The sequence below is a fragment of the Ylistrum balloti genome, unplaced genomic scaffold, assembly GCF_031769215.1.
Source record: "Ylistrum balloti isolate Yb309-2 unplaced genomic scaffold, AGI_CSIRO_Ybal_v1 Utg371590, whole genome shotgun sequence".
NCBI classification, from domain to species: Eukaryota; Metazoa; Mollusca; class Bivalvia; order Pectinida; family Pectinidae; genus Ylistrum; species Ylistrum balloti.
Genome location: NW_026782817.1, coordinates 124278 through 135080, shown reverse-complemented (window position 1 = coordinate 135080; position 10803 = coordinate 124278). Strand labels below are relative to the sequence as shown.

The following is a 10803-nucleotide window of genomic DNA, read 5'->3' as shown; positions in this document are numbered from 1 at the left end:
TGAAATCAAGGCCCCACCCACCTATAAATTTCTGAAACATATATTTTTTCCGACATATTCTTTATTTTCTTTTTGGAAAGAATTACTGTTTTAAGTTAAAATATTGTGTGACTGAGTATTCGTTTATACGTGGTGACAATAAAGGCACAACGTGTTACACTAGCCCTTCAAATAGGACACGTGCCGTGCCTATGATACCATAAACTGTATTTCGCTGTGTGTAGATATATCATGGAAAATTATCATTAAGAATATTCATTAAATGAGAGCTAAAAAATTTGCATAAATTCTGAAATTATAAATGCTAATACATCGCAAGTTTGCAAGCTACATTTCAAATTAACGCGTCCACACTGTACTGAAGCACGTCGCGTTCTACGTGTGTATAAATAGACGTTACCGGGATCACTGGTGTAACCGCATCACTGGCGAGAGATACTTACCTGTCAGCAAATGAACTCACCTGAACGAATAAACCTGTACGTACCTGAGAAATCAACACAGGTAATACAAGGGTATTGGAGGAGACGGTTGGTACCCTGTAGTTGTAGATACAAGCTTCAGTAGGATTTTGTTTTTTACCTGGGAAACTTTTACATGCCTATAACAGGTAGATTTACAAAAAACTGTACTAGAAATTTGTCAACACGTGGACTATTTACCGAACAGGATCCGTATTTGGTCTACAATCAAAGGCTATAAAATTACAAAAACTTTTTAAAATTGTCACCCGTATAATAAGCTTCGTCACATTAGAAGGATATACAGGTGAGTGTGTTACCTGCATGGACAGAGGACATCTAACGATCACCTGTTTTGTAAAGATTTGTGAGGATCCGCTCCCGATATTCAAGCAGATTTAAAGTTTACCTGGACAACGAAAACATTTATGGTAACATCGCATATATCAGATTCGGTGATACCTTGTACACGAATTCAACTGGTTTGCTTTAAAAACGGATTGTGATAAAGTGATTGAAGAAGGGATTCTACATAGGGCAACTGGAGACATCCTGGATAAAGTTACGTAATAATAACTGACAGAATCAATTCACCGTACGGTGAATTGAACATCGCTGTCCAACTGGCGGTCACTTTAGGAGAGACAATGATTTACACATTGACCCAGCAACCCTTAAACCCAGGGCTTACACAGCCCGTAACCCAGGGATTCAATCAGGGAATAACACAGCCCCTCTCTCAGGGTATAACACAACAAATTAGCCAGCAACTCACCACGCAGCTTTCACAACAGCCAGTCAGCCCCGGGCTGAGCCCGGGGGTCAGTCCACCAGGCATGAGCCCAGTTGTAACTCCTCCAGGACTCAGCCCCGGAGTAAATGGAGCTAACGGTCAGTTGGTCAGTGCAACCAGCCCGGGGGTCAGTCCGATAACCCCGGTAGCACCAATGTCCCTACAGCCAGGAATAATGCATCTTATAAACTACGGAGACAAAGACCTTGGACTTCTACTTTCACAGAGGTAAATCCTTATTAAAACTTTGAAAATTTTATAAAAGCATACATTTTATTCTAAAAACGTCTTTACATCCTCGTTTAATTTTAAATAAAATAAAAAAAACTAACCCCGTTTGGAGCAGACAGAACAAACTAGTCAGAGTTATCCTAACAAACTCTCCGAGTATAATTTATCATTAATATTCCGAAAAAAATTTTTACTTTCTTAGGTGATTTAACTAAACAGAAGATCGGTCCTTTGTTTGAGAATTGAAGAGCCAACCTCTCCACAGATTCTTTATAATTATCTCTGCGAAGACGGCTCTGTTAAACCAATATTTACACTGAGATGACAGTTAAAAAGCTGACAATACTTATTCTGTCCTGCCCATAGGTAAACACGGCTACAGCATAGGAGCTATAACGAGCCGATCAAATATTTAAACTCGATCAGCCGGCGATGTACCGTTATGTCAAACAGATAGACGAGCTAATATTGACACTACTAGCTGTACGGTTTAGAATTAACTTAATTAAGCTTTAAACAATAAATCTGTGTATATCAGAAGGTCAATATACCTGAAATGACTGTTCATTACAGAAAGAACGTCTTGTTTTGGTACAAACTCAACCCTTATTATACAAAACATCCTGTTGAAATGACACGTATGTATGTACATTAACATTACAAAAACGAGACGTGATCAGATCTCAATGGAGTCAATTAAATGAGTGAAAGACGTATAAAATATGAGAACAGATGTACTTTCATGTAGTTTGCTCCACAACAATCCCCCTCCATGTCGCCCTCATTGTGGGTATCATGTTCAGTGTGTTCATGTTATCACCTAGGACAAGTAGTCTCCCCTACTTGAAATTATTGACACATGCTAGGCAGCGTTCGATAACGATATGATATATAACAAGCTCCTAATTCTTCTGCACCCGTTCTTTTTATTGGTGTTATATGTCATCAAGACCCTTAGATGTAGCTACCTGGCTGGGAACAATCTGAAAATTCTCTCTTAATAGTACACAGTATAAAGGGTTTCAAAAACACACAACATCAACTGCAAACGTCGTCTCTTTGGTTTGTAAGCGGAAGCAGATTGCTAAAGCGACATGTAAAATTTAGCAAAGATTGTCTGCTCTATGTCAATACATGTAAGACATGGAGAGTTTCTGGTTTCAGTTTCAGCAGCAGAATTTGATTTAAATGTTGTTGTATGTACTTGTTCTGAGTAGTATGGGACTGACATCCATTGTAAGTTGACATCAAACCCTTAATATATAGTGACACTTCACAGACTAACATAGGGGTCAGCATTGAATCCTCACACACACACACACACACACATATATATACATATACAGAGTTGTAGCAAGGCTCAGTGCTGAGCTCTAAAATGCTACCTCTTATACAGCTGTCGTCCGAAATGACCTTAGATTTTATTTCAGCATTCTCAGTCTACGCCTATATTGCAATACCACACGTTCTATGACAGGGGTCAACTCTAAGCTGATCCCTTACTTTGAACGTAGCATAACATGGACCAAGAGAGAGGTCAGTCTAAAGCCCTTAATTGTACAGTAACATTACATGGACCAAGAGTGGGATCAGCACGGAGCCCTTAATTATACAGTAACATTATATGGACCAGGAGTGGGGTCAGTACAAAGCCCTTAATTATACAATAATATTACATGGATTAAGAGTGGGTCAGTCCAGAGCCCTTTATTATACAGTAACATTACATGGACCAAGAGTAGGGTCAGTACACAGCCCTTAATTATATAGTAACATTACATGGACCAAGAGTGGGGACAGTACAGGCCCTTAATTATACAATAATATTACATGGACCAAGAGTTTGGTCAGTACACAGCCCTTAATTGTACAGTGACATTACATGGACCAGGAGTGGGGTCAGTACAGGCCCTTAATTATATAGTAATATTACATGGACCAAGGGTGGGGTCAGTACAGGCCCTTAATTATACAATAATATTACATGGACCAAGAGTTTGGTCAGTACAGGCCCTTAATTATATAGTAATATTACATGGACCAAGAGTGGGGTCAGTACAAAGCCCTTAATTATACAGTAACATTACATGGACCAAGAGTGGGGTCAGTACACAGCCCTTAATTATATAGTAATATTACATGGACCAAGAGTGGGGACAGTACAGGCCCTTAATTATACAGTAACATTACATGGACCAAGAGTGGGGTCAGTACACAGCCCTTAATTATACAGTAATATTACATGGACCAAGAGTGGGGTCAGTACAAAGCCCTTAATTATACAGTAACATTACAAGGACCAAGAGTGGGGTCAGTACACAGCCCTTAATTATATAGTAATATTACATGGACCAAGAGTGAGGTCAGTACACAGCCCTTAATTATACAAAAATATAACAGGGTCCAAAACAAGGATCAGCACTGAGCCCCTTTTCCACAGTAATAGTACACGTATTGATGAACGAAATCAAAAATTATGTTTGATAATTTTCGGCGTAAAACACTTCTTAGGATCGTGTGTGAATTAATCTTGTCAATTGCTAATCAAATATTTCGTATTATTCAAACAAGATAAAAAGTATGTTTAGAAAGTATATATATAATGGGATCGTGTCAAATACAATCCTACAATACAGATCTATTTGAATTTTAAATAATTTGTAAAACGTGATCACTTCTGATGTTTTTCCTCATGGATGCGCATCAGTTTACTCTATAGGTTTTATTTTGTCATCAAGTGGTTTATTTTAAGATTTTAATTTAAATTCACGTGATTCATCTTGCCAGTGTTAATGAATTTAATATATTTTGTTTGATTAATTATCTTTTTTCTTCTATCATTTGAATTAATGTCGAAAAAGCAAACACACACATGCGTATATTCCTATATAAATGTATATGTTTTACAGCCCATTTAGTTATTTAACGTTACTACATGCACAATCATGTTAAACCTTTAAAGTTACTTTACAATGATCTAAAATAGATGTTACACGTGGCGAAGGCACCAAAACGAGTTAAAATCTACAAAACATGGCATATACATCAGAATTCAACGGCCCATGACAGAAACTTAATTAATCTTTCATTTTTATTTTGCTGTCATTTTGATGGTAAAGTAGCGTACTTATGGTAAAGACTTGAGAATATACGACCTCGTAAGGTTGCCACTGTGCGACATGAGGCCTATATATGTACATATACGGCTAAACGACAGCAGGTCAAGCGCGACACTTTTAAGTGTTACATTGAATAGTTTGCTTCTAAGAGAACAGTTCATTGACATACTTAATTTTCTAGCTGTGTGTGTTTGTTTTGTTAGTAATATTCGACTATTTTTAGTCAGTTTCGCATTCCTACAAGAAAGAGAAATCTGAAAATTTGAGATTTTCTGTACTGAAAACCCATCTCCATAGAATTAGCCGTCTAAGTAGGTTCCGGGTTATTTTAATGCAATTGTGTCTAGCTGTCAGACATGCATTGTAACACGTGGCATGAAGACGTACCGTTAAAGCCAAATGTATTACAAACTTGGTTACACCTCTGTCGTACAGTTTGACATAGTCTTTAATTTATACAGTAACGATAATTAATTACGTAAGCCTGTCGTTGTGTAGCTCATTATACTGCATGTACGTTTAATATCATCTGCCACAGGACATTATTAAAATCATAATACATACACTCTCTCTCTATAGTACAAGTTTGTATTTTCATGTACGTAAGTAAGTTCAGGAAGTACTATCATACTTTTCATGAATAGATGATAATCTTTATGAACTTCAGTTTCTGAAAAAAGAAAATACAAACAAACAAAGACAAACAAATAAACAAACTTTGTTTTGTGCTTCTGCAAAATGTGCCCACTTCTCCTCAATCTAGATTTTCTCATATTTTTTTCCGTCATATTAGATTTTCCTATGTCACCTTTCAATGCTTAAAACATAGACCCTTAGCATCACTGAAGAGTCCAATAAAGACGAAACAGCTGTATGATACAGTTTAAATAAATGACTATAGACGGTACCTGATTCGAAATTTGTATCAAAAAGTGTTATTTTCTTGTGTAATTCTTGTCCAATGTCCAACTCGTAACAAAACCCATTTAATACAAATATCACTCTATTGATTTAACATGCAATTGAATATCCGATAATTAACAAACCAGGAATTATTGCCGGACGCTGTTAATATCGGAATGACGCGAAGGACAAACGTCTTTGTCCTCATGTTTAAATTTTCGTTGAAGGTCAATGTACCAAAAGGGATGCTGATAGAAATCAGGCAAAGTCATTCAAGGTGAAATTAACAAACATGATGACCCGTTGACCTTTGTACGGTTGAGAAGAACTGGCTGTAGTGAACATATCCAATACATGTAATCTATAAAGTTAGTTCTTAACTCGAGAAATAGTAGCAATGACGGTGTCGGCTTACTTTGTCGCTTAAGACGGGGAAACGTTTGATGGTCTTTGACCTCAAGACGTCCTCTGATTGTCCGACATGAACGTAGCTGTGTAATATATAATGTATATTCCTTAGTGATGCGTGAGACTTCCTGTCTTGACAGTAGGTATAACGTTAGCATTAATTACACACAGCCTTACACGGATATAACTCTAGGAAAGAGTTGAATCAACGTGTTTCAAGCTTTATCATTATTACATGCAGTTTTACTATTTCTCGTTAAAACGTCCATTTAAAAATCTGAATTATTAAGATCTTTTTAAATCACAGGACAAAATCTTTTTAATTCATAAAAAAAATGATGTAATGCATTTAAAAAAACTAAGATTACGGAATTAATAATACTATATACAATAATTTCCGAACAAAGTGTTCTTTTTAATAAGTGTTTTCTAATAAACAATACAATATTGATTGGAGTCCCTCCGCTCTTTCACTATCGTTTCGTCAGTGACAGGCAAGCTATTGACCTTTGATCTAAACGTATAGTGAGAAAGTGCAGTGTCTAATTAAGTCCTATATATGAATTATAGGTCTATACCTGGAGACATGCGACTCATGACTCAGTGTAGGTCATGGAAGTATTAAAGGAATAACTTGATTATGGAAAAAAAAATCTCAAAGTCAAAGAGTAGTTAAATCAAGGACAAAGGAACAAACTCATTCACTAAGAACGCTGTTTGACCTGTGAATCAAGATTTAGTTTCGATATGCCATACAGTGCAGTAAAAATAAACTCGAGAATTCTATCCCGACATGCATGAAGTATACATGAGAAAACCTGCATGCCCCTCTTATACCCCCGTGATAGATTAATGACTTCAAACTGCATGTAGAATTCGTAAAGAAAAAATATAATATGGTTGCAACTGTACACTCAGTCTTTAAAATGGAGAGTGAATCTTTGATAGAGAACATTTATCGTCCCCGTTTTAATTTGTTTATAGTTATAAAGCTATAAAATAGATTGATATCATGATTTATAGATACAATTTAGTGTCGAATGTGTTCAAGGGAGATAACTCAGCACAAGAGCCGTAACTATAATCAGCATGTACTTTGTATGGGAAAAAATATAATCTCTAATATCTAGATGAGCACAAGTTTTATTTTTTTTTTTGTTTTTTTTTTTTTTTTTGTCCCTGTAAATCATTAAAATTTTATCGAAAATTCCAGAAATAGATTTTTGTTCGACTGTGATATTTGATATGAACTCGTACATCAGGTAAAAAATACTACAGGGTAACCTGATCGAATTTAAACAGTCCATGCGTCTAGCTGAAAAAATTATTTGGGAAAAAATCATTTTCTCTTATCAATTTTATACCTATAAGTCAATTTCACGATCTGTCCTGAACTATTTTTTTCATCATAATTATCATAAAATCAATCTTCATACATGACGTGTCTTCATCCCATTCACAGCCAAAGGGGAATGATATTAGGCCCTTGATCTCGATATTTGCTAACACCTTATGCCAATTTACCTAATGTGTATTTCGAAACCATCATCCAATCATAACCTGAGCTCATGATAATGTTTAAATAATCCTTCTGATAAGTGACAAGAAGCAAGGTATAAAAATAGCCTGCTCTATACAGAACTGTACTTCAATCGTCACGATACCTACACTCGACTAGTTACCAGGTATTTCTAGAGATGTGCTGTGTTTACAATTTACTGTGTTTGGGTAATAACTGTATAAATTTGTTGTGTATAGTGTATAAATTAAAAGTGGATCTATATTTTCTTAAAACCCGAAACACTTTACTGAAACTCTGAAAATAAATATGAAATACGAATATGTTTTTTAATATATAGATCGAAATATGAAGAAGAAACATTTCATTCAATGTTGATACATATTATCTTATCTGTTATGCTGTTTTACAAAGATAAACAAATGTTTACATAGGTATTCGCTAAATGTCTTAAGCTTGTGAACATTCTGTTGACTACCTATCTACAAGGCCCTTCGTATCTCGATAGGGTATCCGGTGTAGTTAAATGCTTACTATGGCTTTGGGTTAGTGATTAAACCTACCGGCTATAGGTTATAGGGAGGACCAGACCTGAAGTATGGCGTATTATCTGCTTTGTATTGTTAAAAGTTTAACGTCTCGGTAACAGCCAAGGTCGCACATTTGTAAGGTGGCTGTGTGTATGAATCATAGGTCTCTCATGAATCATTTTATAGTGTCATCCCACTGAATTATCATACTCAGGAAAGGATAACAGACACTGTATTTCGGGGCGACCAATGCATTTATTAAATTCATTCTTTTGTGTTTGTCCATCTGGATATAAAGGCCATGCCCTCAGAAACTCATAGATGAATACTAATTCATAGCTAGATAAACTAGAGCTAAACAATGAATTAAACTGCATCATATAGCTATTTCGTCCTTCTTGGACTCGTTGGTGATATGCTAAGGGTCGAAAATTGATGCCTTAAAGGCGACTGAGAACCGTTAGGAAGATGTCTTGATACGAGCGATCTAAACAGGTTTTAGAATAAAGATATGACACCAGAGTCTTGGAATCTTTTCTGACGTCACTAGGAGTAAAAATCCATAGGATATTTTTATTACTTTCATGGATGACCGATCTCATATTAACACTATTAAACCTCTTTCTTTCATAACAATGAATTTGTCATGATTTTGTTGGATGTCACGTTTTTCACACCAAATGCACTGCATCCAAGTGATTCCATCTTTATCTAGATTTCATTGTTCAACCTCACCAAGGCGTAAAGAATGCAACACGAGTTGATATCAAATCTATATACATATAAAATGAAACATTTGAATGGCGTTCGATAATTAGCATTAAATTAAGTCATTACACCGTATATTGTTCACAAATATGACTCAATAATTGTGAAAAGGACGATAAAGTAATCCATTTAGATTTATTATTTTTGTTTTGCTCAGCTTTATGGAAACATAATTATGTACAGATGGACAGTCAATACTTCTATTTATAGTTTTGATTGATATTTGATATCAGTTCATCATACACCTTCGATTATCATCTAAAATTTCAATAAATGAAATGGTTTACACCACCTTATCCGTGTGATTTAGATGTCAATGTGTGAATCATTATCGACGTCATAATTGCAATGTCGTCATAATGATCATATCAACATTCTAAATTAATAGGCTTCGAGTTTTCAGTCAAGATTATAACTGTAAAACTGTTTTTTTTTTTCTAATAGCCGAGGTAACAGCTGGAGCTAGCACGTTATGTAATAGACACTGAAACGCATTTGCAACTCTCATTTCATTTTATCAGTATAAACCTTATGTTAACATATTTTTTTATTTCTAAATTGGTTTTCCCAAGTTCAGAAGTACTTTTTTCTACTTTGAGTTGCGAAATACTTTCAGCAAATTGAGTTTGTACTTCCGCGTTCCTTTAGATATGCATTGAAATAGATGTTCTCTGGTTATTTTTCACCAAACGGGTGTTAAGTCGATGATGATATGAATATTTTTCATATAAGCATAATCATCATCATTTATGAAATTTAAACTGTTTACACAGTCAAAGCGAATGTTCCATCTCTTTATACTGATTGTATCTACTCCGAAACTATACATATAAAAAGTTGATAATATCTTCTCATAGCCGACATGCCTTGGCAATGAATTCAGTAAGCTTTGGAAAGAAGCTGAATACCCAGTGACTCTGATTACAAGTAAAACTTGAATGGGGCTATAAAGGGGGTAGGATATTGTAAATTTACATAATTTAATCATAATTTAACCTCATTCTGTCACAAGAAAATAAGCTTAAATACGAAACCCACGCAGAGTTGACGAACACTCATAAATTATAATGATTTTTCACTTTTCAAGAAAAAGAAAAAGAGAATCGTGAAAATTTGCATATTAAAATAAAGCACACTTTCATTGAACCCCGTAGTTTGTGATAACTTTAACGCTGTACATAAGACAAAGTGATCCTGCCAAAAGACTTTGATAATACTACCATTCATGTTTTTTAGTCATGTCTTAAACGTTTTTGAGGACGAAAGGTGATCCGATCGGTCGCCATCGACTTGGAAGGTCAATATTGTATCATATAGGAACGTTTTCACCATTGAAAATGTGGTCAAACCACTGCTTCATGTTCAAAAGCTTTATGGAATTTGCTCAAAATAAAGACAGACGTAAAACGAAAACAGCAAAACGAGTAATACCATTATACGAAATACTACATACAGTGGCATTTTTATTATCATGTGATATTTCATAAAATGAGCCTTAATTTTTTTTTATTTTTACGAGTTTTGGTGAATATCTAATATGAAATATGAAAAGAAATTAAAGGACTCTTTTTATCACAAAACACAGACCAATAAACTTTTGACTCGATTTAGAAAAAAATCAAACGGAGGCAGCCTATCAACTCATGACATCGCGAGCGGGTTTTGACTGGCGCGACCAATAAAAATCGCTTCACACTACATGACAGTAGCTTTATAAGCAAAATACAATGTATTCGAATTCTTTGGATAACAGACCGATTTCGTTATGTATCTGAATATATATATATATATATAACTGGTCTGTTTTATAAATCATGTGGATATTATTGTTCACCAAAACATTAAGAAAAAAAATACAACATATATAATGAATTTGAACACAAAACGTTACACGTACCACGTGTCAGAGCTTAGTTTTGGAAAGAAATGAAATTATCAATGGATTGAAATGTATAACCCTTTGCTACGTATAAGACTGTTCTGGTTATTCCTAGAACTCGAGGTGCGGTTACAAATCAGTGATATGTCCTATATCGCAGAAATCAGTCGTGAGGTTTTATTAAGTTCTGAG

At 35.1% G+C, this 10803-nt stretch overlaps 1 protein-coding gene across 1 annotated transcript in view; it reads left to right on the top strand.

Annotated features, from left to right (window-relative positions):
• The first annotated feature begins 574 nt into the window (after positions 1–574).
• Positions 575–10803, top strand: part of LOC132563115 (receptor-transporting protein 3-like) — a 28814-nt gene continuing 18585 nt past the window's right edge. The window contains exon 1 of the mRNA XM_060227873.1: positions 575–1482. Within this exon, the coding sequence (XP_060083856.1) occupies positions 1109–1482 (374 nt within the window). The 5' untranslated portion in view covers positions 575–1108. The remainder of the gene's footprint in view (positions 1483–10803) is intronic.